Raw genomic sequence first — 22,072 nt, 5'->3', positions numbered from 1 at the left:
GCATCCAGGTGTGTGGCCAGGCGGGCCCCAGGAACACCACCCCCCCCGGCCCCTGCCGCCCTGGTGCCCATGGCTCTCACTTCATTTATTTCTGAAACACCAACTGTGCACCAAGCTTGAAGAAACGGAGGCACCTAGAGTCCCTTGCCTGTGCCTTAGCCATGCCTTCCCCAGCCCCAGTTGTAAGCTGGGCCTGTTCACCCCCCCCCCCCCCCCGGCCCCTGCCGCCCTGGTGCCCATGGCTCTCACTTCATTTATTTCTGAAACACCAACTGTGCACCAAGCTTGAAGAAACGGAGGCACCTAGAGTCCCTTGCCTGTGCCTTAGCCATGCCTTCCCCAGCCCCAGTTGTAAGATGGGTATGTTCATGGTCCCAGTCTCTTGGGGATGTGATGCTATGGCCAGAGCCCTCCTGAACCTTGGTCTCCCCAGGTCTTGCAGAACCTGGTGCACTGTGCAGACCTCAGCAACCCCACCAAGCCGCTGGAGTTGTACCGCCAGTGGACGGACCGCATCATGGCCGAATTCTTCCAGCAGGGCGACCGGGAGCGCGAATCAGGCCTGGATATCAGCCCCATGTGTGATAAGCACACCGCCTCGGTGGAGAAGTCCCAGGTCTGAGGGCTCCCAGACTGAGCCACCAGCAGACAAGGGGGGAAAGGGGAGGGAAATGGTGGGTGAACCAACCCCCAGGAGTCCTGGCTTGACCACAGCTGGCCAGGGAAGGGGAGTGGCCTCAGTGTGAGGTCTGCCCTGGGCTGGGCGGAGTCAGGCCTGGGACGCTTTCTCTCTGGGCTGCAGGGGGAGGGATCTGCCCTCGTGGAGTTTGGAAATGTCTGTTTTGGGTGATGTGGGGGTCAGGGCTGGGATATAAGGAAAGATTTAGTAGTTACGGGAGTCCAGAAGGGGCCGGGGACGTTCCCTAGAGGAAGGGTTGTTTGAAGAGGGTTTTGAGGGATGAGTAGGAGTTGGGAAATGGGATTCCAGACAGAGGGAACAAGCTGGGCAAAGGCCTGGAGGCTGTTCTAGGTCTAGATTCCATGGTGACTCACCACACAGCTACTCCCCCCATATCAACCTGTAGGTGGGTTTCATTGACTACATTGCACACCCACTGTGGGAGACGTGGGCTGATCTGGTGCACCCAGATGCACAGGACCTGCTGGACACGCTGGAGGACAACCGTGAGTGGTACCAGAGCAAGATCCCCCGCAGTCCTGTGGATCTCACCAGCCCCAAGCAGGGGAGCCCTGACCGATTCCGCTTTGAGCTGACTCTGGAGGAGGCGGAAGAAGAGGAGGAGGAGGAAGGAGCTTTAGACTCAGAGGTCTCAGAGTCACCTGACACTGAGCGTCCGGCCCCAGAAGCCAGCCCAGACCCTGGGGCCCTACTCCTGGACAACCAGAGGACTGGGGGCAAGCCCTGCGTGGACCATGAGGCCAATGTGATGGCTGAGCCCTTTGGCACCTAATGGCTCCTGGCGGATGAGTGGACCTTCCAGAAAGAGGTCCCAGGTGGCCCTTGCCTTGCCTCCTCCACTTCCACCCCCTCCCCGCCAAGGGAGACAACCAGGCTTTTAGTTAGAGGCAGACCTTAGGATCAAATTGGAGGCACTTGGCTGGGGTCCAGTTTGACCCCGGGCTTTGCCGAGAGAGCTCTCCGAGGGACTGGACTGCAGGCAGCCTCTTCCAGCACCCTTGGGATCTCCTTCCTGGGCTTCCACCCTCGGTGTGGAAAGAGGGTGTCTACCAGGCCCCTTGTCCACCTTCTCCAGCGGTCATTCTGGAGGCACAGCCATCACTTTATCTTTTCAGTCTTGATCCCGTATTTATTGAGCACCTACTATGTGCCAGGCTCATGCCTGTCATGTGCTTCTAGGGTTGCCCTGCACTAGGTGGTGGCGAGTCAGCCCCCAGCAATCTACCGCCCCCCAACCCCAGGTACCTCCCCTTCGTCTTCCAGGCAGCTCCATGTGAGAGAATGGAAACTTGAATCGGAGAATTTTTAGCACCAAAGCTTTGTCCAGAGCCAAACCTGGCTCAAGAGCTCTGATGTGGAGCAGGAAGGGGCAGGAAAGATCGAGCTCTGTGTCGGGAACTGTCTCTCAAGACTGACTTAGCTTGTGGCTGCCTGTGTATGGGTTCTTGCTCTAAGTCACTGTAGGTTCTGTCTTGGGGTCTCTGGTTCTGTTCTCCCGAGCCCCAGGATCCCCTGCTGGGCCCCCTCCCACTTTCTCCCTCTTATAGAACAGCAACAAAAGCACAGCCTTCTCGCCACATCTCCCCCGGCAGGTCTCTGTTTCTGAGGCTGCCCCCAGACTCCCAATGGGGGAAAGGAGGCCTCTGAGGCTTTCTTCCCAGTCATAGGCCCTTCTGGGCCTCAGTTTCTCCTCTACGGCCTGATCCTTGTACTTGGGTAAATTGTGGTTGGAGAGTGGTGTCTGTGACCTTTCTGAAATATCTTAGAAACGTGGGGGCATTGGACGTGTCTCTGGGGTTAAATAAACCCTATTACCCAAAAGTAATACCATGCCCACCTCAGGGATGGGGAAACTGAGTGCCAATAGGCCTTGTTGCAGGCGATGCAGCTAGGAGCAGGACATTAGCCAGCAGCGCCCCCCGGAGGAGGGAGGTGCGGAGGGGAGGCGGGGTGAACCCGGGGATTCTCCTTGCCTTAACTCGCTGTTCCTCAGGCTCCCGGCTGGCGCTGGAGGGGCTTTCCTCGCCCGCAGCAAAAGAGGCGCCTCTGCTTAAGTATCCCGTTCTATTCCCGCTTCCAGAAGCCTCAGTATCTCCCCCACCGGCCTCCCACCCCCCCGCCCCCGTGCCTGAAGAATTATAATGGGACTCAAGTCGTGGAGCAGCCCCTCGCTTCAAGAACAGCTGGCTTCATTCCTGAATAATTCCATTGATAATTCCATTCCACTGATAATTCAGCATCATCACAAGTAATGATCAAATTCCACAGAAGGAGAATTAAAGTTCATCTGGGTCACAAACTTAGCGCATTTTCTTCCAGACTTTTAAAAGGCAAAGATTTAGGGGCATCTGGGTGGCTCAGTCGGTTAAGCGTGGGACTCTTGATTTTGGTTCAGGTCCTGATCTCAGGGTCCTAGGACTGAGCCGCCCCCCGTCGGGCTCAAGCTCAGTATGGAGTCGGCTTGACATTCTCTCTCTCCCTCTGCCTCTGCCCCGCCTCCCCACCACAGGCGCACACACCCCCCCTCAAAATAAATAATAAAAGCTTAAAAAAAAAAAGGCAGAGATTTAGGGGATTTTTACTTATAATTTTTCTCCTTCCCCCTTTTGTTACAAGTAATACATGTTTACTGTAGAGAATTTGGAAATAATGCAAACAGATTAAAAAAAAAAAAAGAAAATTCTGCTATAACCTCCCTGTAGATCATCTGCCTTCAGCATTTCACCTTATTTCCATGTTTCTTTCTTATGTGCCCCTTTAATTTGGGCCACAGGCATCTGTCCATCTCCTTCTTATTGACTGCACTCCACCCATGCTGGTGGCTTTCCATACCCCAAGCTGTGGCCCCAACTCAGGGCCCTTGCACATGCTGTCCCCATCACCTGGATTGCTCTTCCTCTACCCTCATCCTTACCTGTTGGGTCTCAGCTCAGCATCTGCTCCCCTGCAAAGTCCTCTTTGACCCCCATCCCCATCCCAGGCTGGAACTAGTAGAAGTTCTCGGGGATTCTTTTAATTCATGTCCACTACGCTCCCCAAACCCTGATCCCCATAGGTCTGGGCCATGTCCACCACACCATCCTTAGTATCCCCTAGAGATGGATATGGACAATTTCAAGTCTTTTAACCTCTTTGAGCTTTTATTGTTTCATGGGTAACACGGGCTCTTTTTAAGGATCACATAATTGCAACAGGTAACATCTGAGAAGAGTGCGTCCTGAGCCAGGCACTGAGCCGCCTTGCTGTTCCCCCTTTCTGGAGCATTGTTCCCCCGCCTCTTCCTCTGGGCAGCTCCTTCTCATTCAGGTTCCTGCTCAATGTAACTTCTCCAGGGAGGTCTGCCCTAACCTCCCTGACCAAAGTTACCCTCTCTCCAATCATTCATTCATACATGTCATACCATCACAGGGCACTTACTGTGTCCACAGGTCTAGGTGTTAGGGACACCAATTCCTAACTCTCAGAGGTCTCAGATGGCTAATGGATAAATAAATCAAATAATTAATTTTTCTTTCTTTCTTTCTCTCTCTCTCTCTCTTTCTTTCTTTCTTTCTAATTAGACTCCACATCCAACGTGAAGCCCAATGTGAGGCTTGAACTCACGACTCTGAGATCAAGACCTGAGCTGAGATCAAGTGGGACTCTCAACTGATGGAGCCACCCAGCCTCCCCTCAAATAATTATTTCTGATAGGGGATGTGCCAGGAAGGAAAAATATGGTGATGTGATAGGTGGTGACATGAAATTGGAACCTCTGAAAGGAGGTGGGTGTCCATCAGAGATCTGAAGGGGACGAGAGAGCCAGGTTTAGAAGGAGGTTGGGAAACAGTGCTCCAGGCAGTGGGAACAACAGGTAGAAAGGTCCTGAGGCAGGATTGCCCCCTGGAACCAAAGGGAGCATCTAACTGGTGGAGAAAGATGAGATGGGGAGGTAGCTGGTGGGAAGTGGGTGGCTAGGGGGCCTGGGCTGTGAGGTGGAGTCTGGGCTTTACTCTGAGTGGGATGGGATTTAGAAGGGTTTAATCCCTTTCTCTCACCAGCTCTGGCGTCCACCCCTGCGCAACAGTCCCCCATTCAACCGTCCTTAATTCTGGAGTGGAATGTTGATTCTTAACAATAAAGTCCGTTTATTATTTTTACTTTAAAATACAAATCCCAGGGTGCCTGGGTGACTCAGTGGGTTACAGCCTCTGCCTTCAGCTCAGGTCGTGATCCCAGGGTCTTGGGATTGAGCCCCGCATCAGGCTCTCTGCTCAGCGGGGAGCCTGCTTCCCCGCCCCCCCTGCCTGCCTCTCTGCCTACTTGTGATCTCTGTCAAGTAAATAAAAATCTTAAAAAAAAATTAAATTAAAAAAAAAAAAACACAAACAAACAAATCCAAGGGCTCCTGGGTGGCTCAGGTGGTTTAGGGTCTGCCTTTGGCTCAGGCCATAATTCCAGGGTCCTGGGATCGGTCCCCGTGTGGGGTTCCACGCTCAGTGGGGGAGTCTGCTTCTCCCTCTGCCCCTTCCCCTGCTTGTGCTCTGTCTCTGTCTCTCAAATAAATACATTAAAAAAAATAGATTTAGGGGCACCTGGGTGGCTCAGTGGGTTAAAGCCTCTGCCTTCAGCTCAGGTCATGGTCTCAGGGTCCTGGGATGGAGCCCCACATCGGGTTCTCTGCTCAGCAGGGAACCTGCTTCCTTCTCTCTCTCTGCCTGCCTCTCTGCCTACTTGTAATCTCTGTCTATCAAATAAATAAATAAAAATCTTAAAAAAAAAACTAAAGAAGAAAAACAAGATTATTAAAAAATAGATTAAAAAAATCGCTCTGTTCAGCAACTGACGTACATTGTTGTAGGCCTTTTCCCCTTGGGGGGGCACCGAAACAGGTATTTCTGAGTCCCACCCACGTACAAACCCCAAAACAAGCGTTTGGGAAGTGAGGAAGCTGAGCAGCCTTACGTGTCCTCACCTCTACCGGGACGCGGGCCGGTTCCTGGGCCAGCCGTGTTTAAGGCGCGACCGACTGCTGGTCTCCCTGGAGGGGGAGATTGGGGGTGAATTTATTTTTGTTTATTTTTCATGTTTTTCTCAATTTTCCAATTCTCCGCAGTAGGTTCTTAATACTTTTATAGTCTCGAGTGGAGGAGAGGGACAAAAATGTTGCCCTTAATAAAAATAGGTTTCCCAAACGCTTGCGGAAAAGTGAGGGACGTCCCGCACTTCCAGGGGGCGAGGAGAGGAGGCGGGCTCGAGGCGCTAAGTTATTCTGGTCTCTAGGCGCCTCCGCAGCTGGCGAGCTTTTTATAAACAGGACGAACACCCCCCGCCCTCCCCGCCCCGCGCCTGGGGAGGAAGCAAGGAGAGAGATCAGGATTCTCTGGGGGCCATGCTCCTCCTGGTCTGGGTACCGGAGTTGAGGGGGAGGGATCCAAAAAGGGGGCAAGGATCTCATTCTCCCGCCCCCCTCCGCCATTCTGACATTTACCCCCTCAAGATTTGGGGAAATAAACGCCTGAGCCCCCAAAGTCTCCACTCTCTGAGTCTTGTTTACCCAGGATGGGGGGAATGGGTTCCTTGTCATTTAAGTCAGGAACCAGGATCGGTTAAGCATCTCCCAGCCCCATCTTTATTTTGGGGTCTTTGAACCTCGCTAAGACCCTCCCTGTTTCCCGTTGTTGTTTCCCGCAGGTTTGACGGGATTTAGGTGAGCCGTTTCTCTGCCCTGCTTCAGCATTATCTTCGAATTTTTCTCCGGAAAGTGGGGCTCAGGGAGAGGTGGGGTTCTTGTGTCGGTTAGCCCTTTCCTTCTTTTCTAGAAATTAGTTCCCTTGATCCCAATTTTTTCTTCTTTTTTTTTTCATCTCAGAAACAGGATCGGGCATCTACCAACCCGGTCCTCTTTGGAGATCTTAAACCTCAGAAATTGCAAGGGGTCTCTCTTGACCCCTACTGTCGCTTTTTCTTCATTTATCCTTATTTTGAACCCATAATTAAGGGGCATGAAGCGTCTCTCAGATGCCTGCTCTTCTTTTCTGAGATTGGGAATTGGGAGAGCTTTTAACCAGAGGTCGTTGCACCCAAAACAGGGCGGGGACCACGGAAGTCCCACACCAAAGTGGGAGGGGGCGGGGAAAGGGAACGCCCCCTGAAGACCCAGGCTCAGTGAAGGCGTCAACCCTTCATCTCCCGCAACCACTTGGGAGCCATCATTGGACAAGAACAGAAAGGTGGTGATCTCTGATTGGCTAGTCAGTCCGTCGCTCGGGCGTTTAAGCCAGTGAGAGGTTGGCAGTCAGTCCCGCCTCCCTGACACCGGCAGGAGGTGGAGCAAGTAGGCACCTCCCCCGCGCGCTACTGGATAAGCACACTGGCTCCCGCCCCATTCGTGCGTCAATCTGCGCAGGAGCCCCGCCCCTCCTGGCTCTACTTGCGTCAGCGGGGTACTTCTCCAGGCGCGGCTCCGCCCCAGGATAGCGTCACGGCTGTATCTGCATGCGAGGCCCCGCCTCACTCTTTGCAGGACGTCACCGCCGACTGCAGGGGCCTGAGCCGCTGCTGCCGCCGCCGCTGCCCCTGTCGCGCAGCCCCACATCAACGCAGGGGGCCCCGGCACCACCGCCGCCAAAAAAGTCGCTGCCGCTAGGGTCACGACCGCATCGGTGCAGGGCAAGGTGAGTTCCGGGGCGGCCTGGGTCGCTGCCTCTCCGAACACCTACATAACCTTCATTTGACTGATGGGCTTGCCCGAGTAGGGGACGAGGTTGGCTAGGGTTAAATGGGGTAAGGATGCGACGGTCACAGCCCTAGTAGGGGTAGGGCCCTGGCTCCCCCTAACTGCCCGCTCCTCACCCCCACTCCCCCCACCCCTGGCCTCTGCGGCGGAGGGGGAGGGGAGGCTAGTGCCTTGCGGGAAGCTGTGCGCGCGGGAGGCTCTGTGCGTGCGCGTGCGTGTGGTGTGAACACGCGTGTGCGCGCCCGCCTGTGCCAGCGGATCTGTGTGCATACCCTTTTGCTTATGTACCGGGGTATGCTCGTGTGACCCTGTGGGTGTCCCGACCCCGGGGAGTCCCGGCCGCACGCGGGTGGAAGGAGACGCATGGACTGTGCGTGTGCGTGCACGGGAATGCGTGTCCGCGTGGGTGACGTGTACACGCCTGCATGGGTGGAGGAGGCTTTGAGCACGGGTGGGTTTGTACATTTGCATATGTGTGTTGGTGTGCGGACAAGTGTTTGTGTCTCTTTCCTGTGCACCGAGTGTATTCGACTCTGATGTGCACACGCGTGTACGGGTGTGTTCCCTACTGCGTGCACGTTAGCGTGTGCACGCCCCGCCCCTATCACACGACCAGCTGTCTCAGCCCGATCTTTCCCTGCTTGCGAGCTACGACGCACATCCCCGCGGGAACGTACACGCGTGTGCATTTGCGTCGGTTCTGAGCAACATGAATGATTGATGGGGGGTGGGGCCGGCCGCAGTCACCCCTACCTGCTCAGCCTCAGAGTGTAGGATTACAGCCCGACCTGGGGGGAAAGGCGTGCTGGAGGGGGCTACAGGGGTGTCCCCATCCCCATCTCTCTGAGCTCCTCCCTTGACACTTCCGGCCTTTCAAGGTCATGGCCCACCCTTTGCCGTGAGCCCCACCATTGGTACTGGGGCTCCTGACCAGATGAGGGTAATCTCTATAAACACTAGTCCCTCTCAAGAGCTCTGGAGTTCTCTGCACCCTGTGCCTGGGGCTTGGGCAGTTGGGGTCTGGAAGGGGACTCCTCAGGCTTATCTACACCTTGCACACCCAGATGGCGTCCGCCACAGACTCACGCTATGGGCAGAAGGAGTCCTCGGACCAGAACTTTGACTACATGTTCAAGATCCTCATCATTGGCAACAGCAGCGTGGGCAAGACATCCTTCCTATTCCGCTATGCAGACGACTCTTTCACGCCTGCTTTCGTCAGCACTGTGGGCATCGACTTCAAGGTCAAGACCATCTACCGCAACGACAAGAGGATCAAGCTGCAGATCTGGGTGGGTCCAGCTGGAGAGCTCCTGTCTCTTACCAGTTTACCTTCCCAGAAAAGCAGCCCCTGCTTTGCCTCTTTCCTGTCTCGATTCATTCATTCACATACTGGGCATTTATCGGGTGCCTACTGTGTATCAGGGGCTAGAAGCCCAGAAGACAATGCTCTGTTCTCCCATGGGTGCCTCATCACTGCTCTCCAGGAGTGAGGAAGGAGCCAAGGCTGGGTCCTCTCCTCTGCCTGCTGTCATGGAGAGCATCACTTAGCTCGGTACCTCAGTTTCCCCCTTTATGTTCTTTCTTGTGAGTCTTCATGAGGTTTCATCAGGATCTTGGCCCCAACCTCATCCTCTGGGACAGGAGCAATCACTTTCTGTAGGGTCTACTGGCCACCTCCCTTAACCCCATGGAGGCCTGAAGGAACCTGTTAAATCCCAAGCTGGAACTGTCCCTTCTGTGCTCACTGTGTTCCCATGGCTCCAACTTCACCAGTCCCCTGGCCTGGGAGACCTTGCCTGGTCTGTCTCCTACCTCCACCTCCTGTTTCTCAGATGCACCCGGCACAGACCCACTTCAGCGCCTTGGCCCCTGCTGTGCCCTTGGCCTGGATTGTCTTTCCCCAAATCTCCACATGGTTCCCTCCTCACTCCCTTCAGCTTCTAAAAGCATACCCTCACCCACTGCCCGGCTTTCTTTGTCCAACTTTATTTTTCTCCTCTGTCTACATCACCCTCCAACACGGGATACATTTTCTTCCTTTTTACGTGTTTATTGTTTGTTTCCTATACTGGGCAGTTGGTTCCACGAGGCAGTGATTCTTGTTCATTTTGTTAACAGCTGTGTCCCCAGTGCCCAGCACGGGGTGTGGCACACACAGGTCAACGCGCAGGTATGTTAAAACAATGATGGAATGATTCTGTAGGTACCTGCCTCCAGACGGTGGTTGAGCCCCAGGTTCTCCATGTAGGTGACCAGCCGGCTTTCCTGACCCACTGTGCCTTTGGGCTGGCCCCTGCTCCTCTCCAGTTCTCACCAGGGCTGGACTGGACAATTTCAGAGTTGGTTTCCACTCTGAGGAGTTCCCGTGTGGGGCCTCTCTGACCCCCGTCTTTTCTTCCTCCCAGGACACAGCAGGGCAAGAACGGTACAGGACCATCACCACTGCCTACTACCGGGGAGCCATGGGTTTTATCCTCATGTATGACATTACCAATGAAGAGTCCTTCAATGCCGTGCAGGACTGGTGAGCACAGCCTTACGCCCTCCCAGATGGTCTTCGGAGCTGGATTCTGACCTGCTCTGTAATAACAAAAACATGGTGGCACTGGCTCCAACTAAGGGGAATAAAGGAGCTCGTTGTAAATTTATAGGTTAAGAAAAAAAAAAAAATCAGGGACGGGACAGAAAATAGAAGGTCAGTTTGTATTGGATGAAAGGACAGAAACGTTTACCTTTCTGCCCAAAGTAATGATACATTTTAGGGAAATTTCTGAATTAGCAAAGGGAGAAGGTCTTGTGTCAGGGGGGTGGGGCTCTGGGAAGGGCGGGCAAGCCTGCATGAAAGGGATTTTTGAAGATCAGGGAGGCGTGGGACAGTGTTCCTGGTAGGACAGAGGCCAGGAGGAAGGACCAAGCCTGCCAAGTTCAAGCAGTAATCGGGAGGTGGGGGGCTCGAGGGCGGTGAGGGAGGGGGAGACGGTCTGGGTCAGTGGAGCTTGAATCTTCCCAGGCCTGACTCATCGCTGCTTCCCCCAGGTCGACCCAGATCAAGACGTACTCATGGGACAATGCCCAGGTGCTGCTAGTGGGGAACAAGTGCGACATGGAGGATGAACGGGTGGTGTCATCTGAGCGTGGCCGACAGCTGGCTGACCACCTCGGTGAGTGCCTAGCGGGCTGCACACCAACAGGCTGCGAAAGGGACGCTGAGGCCCTGTAAGGGGAGGGGACACCCCTAAGACCTCCCAGCAAAGTCAGGACAGGGCCTGGATTTGAATCTAGACAATGCACACTTTCTGCAAATGGCCTGGAGCCAGGAGCTGGATCTTGAAGGATGCATAGGAGTTCACTGTGCAGTTAAGTTACTGACTCACTCTGACACCCTCACTGCCAGCCTCGTGTTGGTTTGCTAGGCCCAAGAGGCCTCACTTTGCGGGGTAGAGGGAGAGACCCGGGCTGGGGGAATGCACTGATGGGGGCGGCGAGCTGCTCTGCCTGGTGTAGGTAAGACCTGGAGGAACGTGCTGGATCTGGAGTTCAGGCAAAGGGTGGTCTCTCAGGCAGGGGAAACTGTAGGTAAAGGCCAGAGGTGGGGAAGATCCTGGGTGTTCTGGCAAGTCATTTTCTATGGCTGGAACACAAGGGACACTTCGGGGAAACCTGGCTGATCACACAGGGCCTGAATGATACGGCAAAGATCTGGGACTCCTGTGAGGGTGACTGGGAGCCACAGGGTGTGTAAGCAAGGGAGGGCCCAGGTGGGAGTGTCAGACGCTGCCAGGGGCCAGTGCACACGTTACGGCTGGTGGCAGGAGCAGGGAAATAGGTCTTGCCTGGCGGGGTGGGCTGGAGACGAGAAAGGGACAGTTTTAGAGCAAAGGAAAGAGTATGAGAAACAGGGCTAAGCGGCCTCCCTGCAGGACTTGTTGGCGCTTCTAACAAGTGGTCAGCAGCACCAGGAATCTCCAGATGTTCCCTGCCCTCTGAGAAGCGTCTCTGGGATGGGGTGGGGGTGGGGCCGGGGTCTTCACCCCTCCCCTCCCCACCCACAGGCTTTGAGTTCTTTGAGGCAAGCGCCAAGGACAACATTAATGTCAAGCAGACCTTTGAGCGCCTGGTGGATGTCATCTGTGAGAAGATGTCCGAGTCTCTGGACACGGCCGACCCCGCAGTCACGGGCGCCAAGCAGGGCCCACAGCTCACGGACCAGCAGGCGCCCCCACACCAGGACTGCGCCTGCTGAGAGCTGCCCTTGCCCCCTCCTGGCCCCACCCCTGCCCACCCCCTGGGCCAGATCCAGTCCCGCACCGGCCCAGGGCGTGAGACCCCCACCCCCAACTTAGCCCCTCACCCTTATTTATTATCGTAGTTATTTATTTATTTATTGGAGAGGTCCCCCAGGGGCTCAGGCTCCCTGCCCCCCCCCTCCCTGTCCCGCCCTGTACATACAGCCCTGTCCCCACTCTGCCGTGGCGTGTCGTGGCCCTGTGAACTCACCATTCCCCCTCCTCTCAAGACCCCACCTTTTTTAAAAATTCACCCCTATCAACAGTTACCAGTTTTGCAGAGGGGGCCTGATGACCCCCCCCAGGGCAGGCTGATTGGGTGAGGGGAAGTAGTCAGGTCAGCAAGCCTGTCGGCTGTGACTTGGTGGGCCAAGGCCACTGTGGGGGGACCTCAGCATGGACCACGGGGTGGACGAGAGCCAGGTAATGGCCTGCCTGGCTCCTCACCCCCTACGTTTTACCCTTATTTGGAGGTGAGGGCTGCTGTGGGTACTCGCCACCCTGGGACTCCCCCCCCCAACACCAGACCTGTTCTGACGTCATGAGTGTCAAACGTGCCCCCCAGATCCCCAGGAGATGTCAACACTACACACACCCAATAAAGCGAATGGATGACACTGTGTCCCTATGAGCGCCAGCCTGCCACGGTGGCCTTGGTCACCCACAGGAATTGCAATGATGAGAGAATTTAATAGAATTTCTACAGTCTGTGACCTGAGTATGAGACGGAGGCCACCGGGCCTTGCCTTAGGCTCCGGTTTCTGGGGGCTAACTCCAGGCTGTGTCCCCACCTTGTGCCCAGCGCCCAGCTCATAACCGTGTTGAGGCGCTGGGGCTTGGGACTGGCTGGCTTGGGCCAGGTGCTGCAGATGGGAACGCCTCTGTCACTGGTTCACGGAGGGCCCGTGGGGAGAGGGGCTCCTGGATGACCATCTTCACGGCTGTCTTCCAGATGGGGAAACAGGTCTTATACTGGGAGTGGAAGGGGCAGCCCAGCCAGATGCCCAGGGGTTGGGGAAGGGCCGGGACCAGGCCTGTTGTGCTCAGAGTCAGTCTTGCCCTGTCTGGCACCCAGCTGGGAGGGCTGGGGCAGCTCAGTCCGCACGGTGCCCAGGGCCACACAGCCAGGAGTGGATGGCCCCGGATCTGTCCATGCAAGAGAGGTCTGGTCACACACCCCGTCCACCCCTGTGGACTCCTCTTCACTCAAGCGAGTCCTCACCCACCTGTCTTCTCGCTGGGCTCAGTCTTGTGGGACAGATGCAGCAGGGACCTGGCCAAGGTCATCAAACAGCAGAGAGGCTGGGTGTTCACCCTGCTGGGGATCAGCTCCCCGCCCACCTGCTGTGCTTGGCAGATTATCACAGGCCCAGGAGGACCTCACCCTAGAGCACAGCTGAACTGCCACTTGGAGTTTACACATGCGGCCCCTGAGGAGCCCCCTGGGTGTCCGGTCCGCCCACCGAGCTCACCCGGTACTTCAGGTAGGAGAGGTACGTGTCCCAGCCCAGCGTCAGGCCGTTGATGTAGGTGACTCGGAACTGTGAGGGCACGAAGAGGAAGTTCACCAGCTGGGCTGCTGGCCAAACGCACCAGTCGGCCTGCAGGGAGGGGTGGGAGTGTGGTGAGGGGCGGGACCTTGGCGCGGGGGCGGGGGAGGGGGCTGCGAAGGGCGGGGCAAGGGAATGAAGGGGTGGGCAGGGCCCACCTTGTAGAATTCCCAGAACTTGTCCCGCAGCTCCTGGCAGCTCTCATCCAGGGTTTGGCCCTCCAGGCAGCCCAGGCCTGGGAAGGAGACCGAGAAATTAAGAGTGTCAGAGGCTGGGGAGTACCCGTGATGGAGCAGATGGGGCAGGAACCCTGAGGGACAGTGGTGTCCCAGGCAGACAGACCAAGAAGTTTAAAAGCCTTGAGGTGGGAAGGGCCACACACAGCAGAATGGCTGGTGTGGAGGAACACGGCAGAACAAGTTGGTTCCAGTGAGGGAGAGGTCAGAAATAAACACACACTCCCTTAGGGGCACCTGGATGGTTTAGTAGTTTAAGCGACTGGCCCTTGGTTTTTGGCTCAGGTCATGATCTCAGGGTCCTGGGACTGAGCCCAAGTTGGGCTCCACACTGGGCATGGAGCCTGCTTAGGATTCTCTATCTCCCTCTCCCTTTTGCCCCTCCCACTTCCCTTACTCTAAAAACAAACAAACAAACAAACAGACAAACACAGGCACCCCAAGGTAGATGCACCCATCCTGAGGCTGAGGCTGTTTTATTTCCTTTCTTTCACAAAGGAAGAAACTAAGCTTAGGGGGGCGGGACTGACACTCTTCTCAGAGCCAAGGGCTGGATGATTGTACCCCATCAACCCTAGCCTCAGTAACTCTTCTTTCAGCCTCAGGGCCTTTGCATGGGCCATTCTTCATGCCTGCTGGCTCCTTCTTCAAGTCTCAGCTGAGTGGCCTCTCCTCCGGGCAGTCCTCCCAACCACTGCCCAGGGCAGCCCCACCCAACACCGCTTCATCCCTCCTACACAAAGCACCACTGTCCGACTCTGCCATTCATACCTGCCCCCAGTGGGTCTGTCCTGGCACTATTGTGACCCAGCACCCAGTCCAGAGCCACACACAGAAGAGGCCCATCAGAAACACCAACTCAGCACCCCTCTTAACACAAAGCTGGCTCTGCCCCTCCTGACATGGGGGGGCAGAGTCCAAGCTCACAAGGCTCCTTACCCAAGAAGTACCAGACGCCTAGCATGGGAGAGGCCACCAGCTGGTCGATGAGGACCTTCCTGAGGACGTTTGGGAGGCCAGGGAGGCCAGACGCTGGGAGCAGGTGGTCCAGCCAGAGGTACCAGTAGTGCAGGAAGGGACCCATACTGCAGCCCACTGCAAACATGCTCGCTGAGAGCAGTTCAAGAGTCAGGCCAGGCCAGCAAGTCCCCAGTCCATGCCGTCCCTAGGTACCCTCCCTCCCTGATAAACCTGAAGCCCTCCCCGAGCCCACCTGTAAGTTCTTCCATTACAAGCCCCACTGCCAGGCACCGTTCCAGAGGCTCCTCTCCCGTTTTCTCTCCTCATCCCCTTCACCACCCTGTGAGCGGGTTCTACCACTGCTCTGCTTTCCGGAGGAGGAAACAGGCACAACAGGTTGGGAAGTGTGGGGCCAAGGCACAATCCCAGGCTGGCTGGGCCCAGACGCTGAGCCCTTGACTATCCTTGGTGTAGTTTCCAGTGCTCAGTATTTGGTCTCAGTGTTAGAGTAAGGGAAGCGGACGAGGGGGTGGGCGGCAACTGGGGCCGGGAGGGGACAGGGACCAGGAAGTAGAAGGAGATGGAGACCTGAGGTGGGGAGCGGACTGAGACCCCGGGGTGAGGAGGAGGGATGGAGACCCGAGCGTGGGCTATGAGGGTCTAGGATGCACACCATGGTCAAGGATCCCGCCGGGAATTGAAGCCGCAGGCCAGGGCTCTCCGATTCTGAGATTGGGCTCAAACGTCCCCCGAGGTCAAGGGCCGGTGGCTCCAGACTTGCTCACCTGAGCGCCGGGGGTTGAACTTCTGGCCAGGCCGGGCGCGGACCTCCCAGGATTGGCGCACACCGTCCCCGACAGCCATAAGAACACCACAGCCCAGCGTGTTGGTGACGAGCAGCGCACGGCCTTGGAACAGGGGCTGCCCCACGGCCCGCAGGGCGTGCAGCCAGCGCCAGCCGCCGGAAGCCATAGCCACCGAGCCGCAGTACCCCGCACCGGCGATGCCCTCCCGGCGCTGGCCAATCGCACGCGGTCTTCGCGGTCGGCCCGCCCGCTCCAGCCCTCGCCAGACGATCGCTGACCGCTCGGCGCTCCACTTTGCCGGGCTCGAGACGTAGTAGCCAATAAAAGGCCGGCATCCCATCCCCGGGCCAATCGCTGAAGGAGGCCAAACGCTGCCTTCCCCACTTGCGGGCCAATCGAAAATAAGCGTCGCACCACAACGCACGGATCAATGGCCGCCTCGCCACCTCGTTTCCCCGCCCCTTTCTGCGCCGGCCTATGGACAAGCGCCGCCGGACTCTAACCAACCAGCCCGATACAGTACTGACCAATCGCAGGCTAGTCTTAAGCCAGCGACCGCCTGTTGTCCCGCCTCCTCTGTGGAGGTGGCCAATCTTGCTCCCTCCAGACTAGTTGCCCTCCAGATTCTCCGATTCTTCCGGAATTCTAGAGAAGGGATCTGAGCTGGGCCCTTGGCGGCTCGACCCGGGAGGAAGTCTAATCTCGCAAAGATTCACGGAAGTCGGGGCGGTTTATGGTTTGGCTGCGCCCGCGGCCGCGTAGGATCGTGCCCAGCCGTTGACCTTTAGCTGGGTATCTGACCTCGGTTCCAAAATAGTAATAGTTAAAACGCTAGGCGGTGATCGGGGCACGTTGCGTGCATTAACTTACCCCCACAGGCACCTCTGCAAACAGCTATATCCCTACTTTACCTCTTGTGTTCCTGTAGCGGAAAAAAGGAGTTTCCATGGAAACCTATGCGTTATTTACAGGGAACGAGGGTGTTGCAAACTGCGGCCAGAGGTCCAAATCCCGTTGCTGTTCTTGTGAGGTTCAAGAGGTAAAAATGTTTCTTATATTTTTTAAATGTGTGAAATAGTATAAAATTTCTGGACATGAGAGAATCCGTTTTGAATCCCCGGTTTCCTTTACAACGAATGAGCTCATGGACTGGCCAGAAGCAGCAATAATTTTACAAGCAGTTGCTCATAAAATTTCAACAGAGCAATTGGCATAGGGATCATCTGGAGAAGTAAGTTAATAATATCAGGGACAGTTTCATTTGATGGCACCAATAAAATTATAATAACCAGAAGTGACTCAGCTGGTCAGTGATGTGGGAAACAAAGGCAAAAGAAAATTTAATTTCCTTACTACCTACAGCCCACTGACAAGTCCTTGAAACAGGCAAAGTGACATTCCTCTAGGGACTCAGCTGCCTTGATGATAATACTTTGCTAAGGGCAAAAGGCAATCTTAACCTGACCCCCAGGATCCTGTAAGTCTACTTTAACATAAAAATTCCTTCGGAAACTTCCTTTATCTCTACCCCCCCAAGATACATGTTGGCAATCATCCCCCAAGCATATGACCCACCGATATGCATCGGAAGGTTCTCATGACTCAGGTTTTACTAGAGGGTAGTAAATGACCTTTTCCCAACAAGAGCTAGCCCCTTGGAGGTCCTGGAAACCTTGCTTCCAGAATTGCTTAGAGAATTATGCTCTCCCTAACCCCCTCCCAACCTGAAAGTATGTAACTGGCCACTCCTGATGACCACAGTGCAGCTCCTTCTGCCCCGGGGTCCTGTCCCCTTCCTGTAATAAAACCACCTTTTTGCACCAAAGATGTCTCAAGAATTTTTTCTTGGCCGTCAGCTTCAAACCCTAACATCTTTCCAACTTCAGTCAGCACCAAATTAGTAGGGTTTCTTTCTTCTTTATCTAAATCAGGTAATTACCCCTTCCTTCTTTCTCATAAAAAGCCTTTCCCTCCATGAAGGAGACACTTTTCTGGTTACTCTGGAACCTGGGCTCTCAAATTGTAATTCTGAGCCCCCAAAAGAAACATTTGTTCCTTTTCAGTTTTGCCTCCTTTTCTTAGTTGACAAAAGGTTGGCAGAAAATAGAATAATATTCTATGACACGAAAATTATATGAAAGTCAAATTTTTGAATCCATACATAAAGCTATAATTGGAACAGAGCCTTGCCCATTTGTTTCTGTATTGTCTCCTCTCTCACTACAATGAGTGATTGCAACAAAGACCGCATGGTCTGTAACTAAACTATTTACTATATGCTGGTTCAGTTGGCAGAATGGGTGGCGCTTGATCTCGGGGTTGTGAGTTCGAACCCCATGGTGGGTGTGGAGATTACTTAAGAATAAAATCCTAAGGGGGGGGGCACCTAGGTGGCTCAGTGGGTTAAACCTATGCCTTCAGCTTAGGTCATGATCTTAGGGTCCTGGGATCGAGCCCCAAGTGGGTCTCTCTGCTGAGCAGGGAGCCTGCTTCCCCTTCTATCTCTGCCTGCCTCTCTGCCTACTTGTGATCTCTCTCTCTCTCCATCAAATAAATAAATAAAATCTTAAAAAAAAAAAAAAAGGAGTACATCAGGAAGAAGGGACTTTGGTATCTGGACCTGTGGTATTTAGTGTCTCTTTTGAAGGTGGTCAAGATAGGCCACCCCAAAATACGCCGCTCTGGCAGATTGATTCTTTTGAAAGACAGCAACATGCACAAAGGACATACTGAGCTGCTTTTCCCTTCCTAAGAGCAGGAGATAAAATTCCCCAAGTGGAAGGTGCCCCGCCCTGTACCAGGAGAAAGAAACACCGTTATTACCAGAGGGAAAGCTGAGGCTGAAGGGATCCGTCCAAAAAGACCTTGTTTTTGTTTTTTTTTTTTTAAGATTTTATTTATTTGACAGAGAGAGATCATAAGAAGGCAGGCAGAGAGAGAAGGGGAAACAGGCTCACCACTGACCAGAGAGCCGGATGTGGGGCTCGATCCCAGGACCCTGAGAATCACAACCTGAGCTGAAGACAGAGGCTTAACCCACTGCGCCACCCAGGCGCCCCAAACAGACCTTGTTAAAATAATTGATCTTTCTGTAGTCTCTGCATATCCTTCAGTTGTTTTTCCATCATTGTCTCCCGCTGTTGAACCTAGTAGGTAAATTACCGAGGCCCAATTACTTCTTGAATCTTTTTTTCTTGTAAAGGTTCCCCCGGTTTGGTAATGAGGATGGGATCGCACTGGCTGGGGCTCTTTTGGCTCTGGGATCTGCAGCTGACAGGTCCTGGGGCCTGATGAAGCCCGCAGGTAAGGTAAGAATTTTTGCCTCGTTTGCTTTCTGGATCTCTGTCTGTTGGGAGAGGATGGTAATTTCTTTGTCCATCCCCTCTGGGTTTAGATGGGCAAGAGACAAGCATTTGTAAGGATTAGTTCTTTGGAAACTTTGTGACTCTTGTAAATTTGGTTTTGGGTACCCACTTGTTGGTCCCCGCCTCCAGGGACAGCTGTTGCTTTCTGTATGAGTCTCCTTCTTTTTTTATTTTTTTTTTATTTTTTTTTTTAAGATTTTATTTGTTTATTTGACAGACAGAGATCACAAGTAGGCAGAGAGGCAGGCAGAGGTGGGCCGGGGCGGGGGAGCAGGCTCCCTGCTGAGCAGAGAGCCCTATGTGGGTCTCCATCCCAGGACCCTGAGATCGTGACCTGAGCCGAAGGCAGAGTCTTTAACCCACTGAGCCACCCAGGCGCCCCTGTATGAGTCTCCTTTTGTGTGCTGAGCCACCCAGGCGCCCCTGTATGAGTCTCCTTTTGTGTGCTGAAAGCTTGGCTTGGTTTTCTGTGTGCTGCAGGGGACCAGACATCAGGTTAGGAGCCCTGAGAATATGTCGATGAGCAGACAGAAATGTGAGTTGTACTCCACTGTGGCTAGGGTCATTGTCAGCTCTCCAGAGAATTGTCTGTCTGTCTGTCTGTCTTTTGGCTGTCTTTGGGAGTGGCGCTGGATCTTGGGAAGAATGCAACTTTTGTACGCTCTGGGAGGCATCTCTTGTGTCCCTGGTTAGATCATAAAAGGCTTTGGTTTGGGTTTGGGTTCTGAATCACTTGGAATAGGTATACTTCTGGTTTAAAAAAAAAAAGGAGGGGCACCTGGGTGGCTCAGTGGGTTAAAGCCTCTGCCTTCCGCTCGGTCGTGATCCTGGGGTGCTGGGATCGAGCCCCGAGTCGGGCTCTCTGCTCTGCAGGGAGCCTGCTTCCCTTCCTCTCTCTCTCTGCCTGCCTCTCTGCCTACTTGTGATCTCTGTCAAATAAATAAATAAAACCTTAAAAAAAAAAAAGAAAAAGGAGTTCAGTAGTGCCAGAAAATTTAGTTTGTTTGAGCTGACACCTGATAAGATATTTGAAAGGACTTTTTAAATTCTTTTTTTAAAAAGATTTTATTTATTTATTTGAGAGAGAGAGAGAGAGAGAGAACTTGAGCAGGGGGAGGAGTAGAGGGAGAGGGAGGAGCAGATTCCCCGCTGAGCAGGAAGCCGGACGTGAGGCTTGATTCCAGAACCCTGGGATCAAGACCTAAGCTAAATGCAGACGCATACCCAACTGAGCTACCCAGGTACCCCAGGACTTTTTTTATTCTTACAGGAACTCTGTAATTGGAGGCTAATGTTCCCAGGCTGACAGGAACTATTTCCAAAGTCTTCTCTCCAAAGCTAAAAGGAACTACCTAGTCAGAGGGCTGTTTGGGAACAAACTAGCATGTGAAATCTCTTAAAAGTCTTCTTTGCAAATATTAGTAACTTGTTCCATCTGCCAGAAACATAGTTTCAATTCAATTACTTTTTAAAAATTTTTTAAATTAAAAAAATTTTTTTTTAAATTTATTTAAAAAAAATTTTTAAGGATTTTAATTTTATTTTTTTTTAAGTAATATTTTCACCCAGCGTGGGACTCCAGCTTACAACCCAGAGACCAAGAGTCGCATGCTTTACCAACTAAGCCAGCCAGGTACCCCTAATTTAATTTTAAATGTAAGCTCAATGCCCAACATGGGGCCTGAACTCATGGCCCAGAGATCAAGAGTCCCTCGTGACTGAGCTACCCAAGGCCTCCTCAGCTATTTTTTTTAAAGATTAAAAAATAATTAAAAAAAAATTTTTTTAAGTAATCCCTACACCCAACAGGGGGCGTGAACTCATGACCCCGAGTTGGACTCACGGTCTTCCGACTGAGCCAGCCAGACACCCCTCAACTCTATTTTTTTAAACATGTGAGTTTTGTATTCTTGTACCTGTCTCATGGCCTAAAATTTAAAAATAAGGGCTATAAGATCTGTGATTGTATGTGTCTCTCATGTTTATGTAATATTTTTCTACCTCCAGAAGCTATTGCTAAAAAGTCATTGTCAGGAGCTCTAAATATTTAATTAACTTATTAAAAAAGTGCTTACATAAGATTAGTCAAACACATTATCTCTCTGTTTAAGATTATAAAACTATAAATTCAACCCTAAGAACAAAACCTATGTTAAAAGTGAATTGTTTGGGTGCCTGGGTGGCTCAGTGGGTTAAGCCTCTGCCTCTGGGTAAAGTCATGATCCCAGGGTCCTGGGATGGAGCCCCACATCAGGTTCTCTGCTCAGCGGGGAGCCTGCTTCCTCCTCTCTCTCTGCCTGCCTCTCTGCCTACTTGTGATCTCTCTCTGTCAAATAAATAAATCAAATCTTTAAAAAAAAAATAGGGGTGGGGGGCGCCTGGGTGGCTCAGTGGGTTAAAGCCTCTGCCTTTGGCTCAGGTCATGATCCCAGGGTCCTGGGATTGAGCACCAAATTGGGCTTTCTGCTCCGCAGGGAGCCTGCTTCCCCCCTCCCCTCTCTCTGCCTGCCTCTCAGCCTACTTGTGATCTCTGTCAAATAAATAAATAAATCTTTAAAAAAAAAGTCGGCTCAAAAATAGTTTGCCAAATCCTTTGGAAAACTTGGAACCTTGAAGTTTGGCTAAGTTAGATGATGGATAATTGTTGAATATCTAGATCCTTTCCAAATAAGATAAAATGCTGAAACGTACTTACTAAACATGAGTTGAAGTTTGTCTCCTTTGGCTTCTTGATTTTTACAGATGGACTAAAAGATACTTGGTTAGTTTGTGAACGTGTCCTTTGGCACAGACTCCCCGCTGACCAGGGAGACGCAGGGCTCGATCCCAGGACCCCGAGATCATGACCTAAGCCGAAGGCAGATGCTTAACTGACTGAGCCACCCTGGAGCCTTTTACACATTGAAATATTGCACTGTAAGAAAGCGTATGCCTGGGTGGCTCAGTGGGTTGGGCCGCTGCCTTCGGCTCGGGTCATGATCTCGGGGTCCTGGGATCGAGTCCCGCATGGGGCTATTTGCTCAGCGGGGAGCCTGCTTCCCTCTCTCCCTCTCCGCCTGCCTCCTTGTCTACTGTGATCTCTCTCTGTCCAATAAATAAATAAAATCTTTAAAAAAAAAAAAAGAAAGCGTATACCTTCAGGAATGACAAAACTGTGGACTCAAAGATTTGCTGACCTAGGGCGGAATGTTGGTATGTCTGCGGTTTACAACTGCTGGCTTCCTGGTTTTACTGGAAATAAGTGTTATATATTCGAATCAATATAAGAAAATGAAACTATTGGGGCGCCTGGGTGGCTCAGTGGGTTAAGGCCTCTGCCTTCGTCTCAGGTCATGGTCCCGGGGTCCCGGGATCGAGCCCCGCATCGGGCTCTCTGCTCAGCAGGGAGCCTGCTTCCCCCCTCTCTCTCTGCCTGCCTCTCTGCCTACTTGTGATCTCTGTCTGTCAA

At 53.2% G+C, this 22,072-nt stretch overlaps 3 protein-coding genes across 6 annotated transcripts in view; 2 read left to right on the top strand and 1 right to left on the bottom strand.

Annotated features, from left to right (window-relative positions):
• LOC111143791 (phosphodiesterase 4C) overlaps positions 1-2,999 on the top strand; it is an 18,473-nt gene extending 15,474 nt beyond the window's left edge. The window contains exons 14-15 of the mRNA XM_022497671.1: positions 429-616; positions 1,086-2,999. Coding sequence (XP_022353379.1) covers positions 429-616; positions 1,086-1,472 — 575 coding nt within the window. The 3' untranslated portion in view covers positions 1,473-2,999. The remainder of the gene's footprint in view (positions 1-428; positions 617-1,085) is intronic.
• Positions 3,000-7,201: 4,202 nt separating this feature from the next.
• LOC111143801 (RAB3A, member RAS oncogene family) lies at positions 7,202-12,327 on the top strand. The gene is made up of 5 exons (XM_022497689.1): positions 7,202-7,356; positions 8,483-8,710; positions 9,827-9,945; positions 10,458-10,582; positions 11,474-12,327. The coding sequence occupies exons 2-5, from the start codon at positions 8,483-8,485 to the stop codon at positions 11,662-11,664; spliced, it is 663 nt and encodes a 220-aa protein (XP_022353397.1). The 5' UTR covers positions 7,202-7,356; the 3' UTR covers positions 11,665-12,327.
• LOC111143800 (MPV17 mitochondrial inner membrane protein like 2) lies at positions 12,320-15,473 on the bottom strand. 4 transcript variants are annotated; one of them, XM_022497684.1, is made up of 5 exons: positions 15,239-15,473; positions 14,433-14,603; positions 13,416-13,492; positions 13,176-13,308; positions 12,320-12,853 (listed from the first exon to the last, which is right to left on the bottom strand). In XM_022497684.1, exons 1-5 carry the CDS (start codon positions 15,423-15,425, stop codon positions 12,675-12,677), a joined length of 747 nt encoding a protein of 248 aa, XP_022353392.1. In that variant the 5' UTR covers positions 15,426-15,473; the 3' UTR covers positions 12,320-12,674. The 4 variants fall into 4 exon arrangements, with proteins under 4 accessions (XP_022353392.1, XP_022353394.1, XP_022353393.1 ...); XM_022497685.1 differs by having other exon boundaries at positions 12,773-13,103; positions 13,180-13,308; XM_022497688.1 differs by having other exon boundaries at positions 12,773-12,980; positions 13,180-13,308.
• Positions 15,474-22,072: the final 6,599 nt, after the last annotated feature.

The sequence above is a fragment of the Enhydra lutris genome, unplaced genomic scaffold, assembly GCF_002288905.1.
Source record: "Enhydra lutris kenyoni isolate GAN:26980312 unplaced genomic scaffold, ASM228890v2 scaffoldscaffold10, whole genome shotgun sequence".
Lineage (NCBI taxonomy): Eukaryota > Metazoa > Chordata > Mammalia > Carnivora > Mustelidae > Enhydra > Enhydra lutris.
Note: the sequence above shows the minus strand (reverse complement) of the source record. Positions and strands in the feature narration are given on the sequence as shown.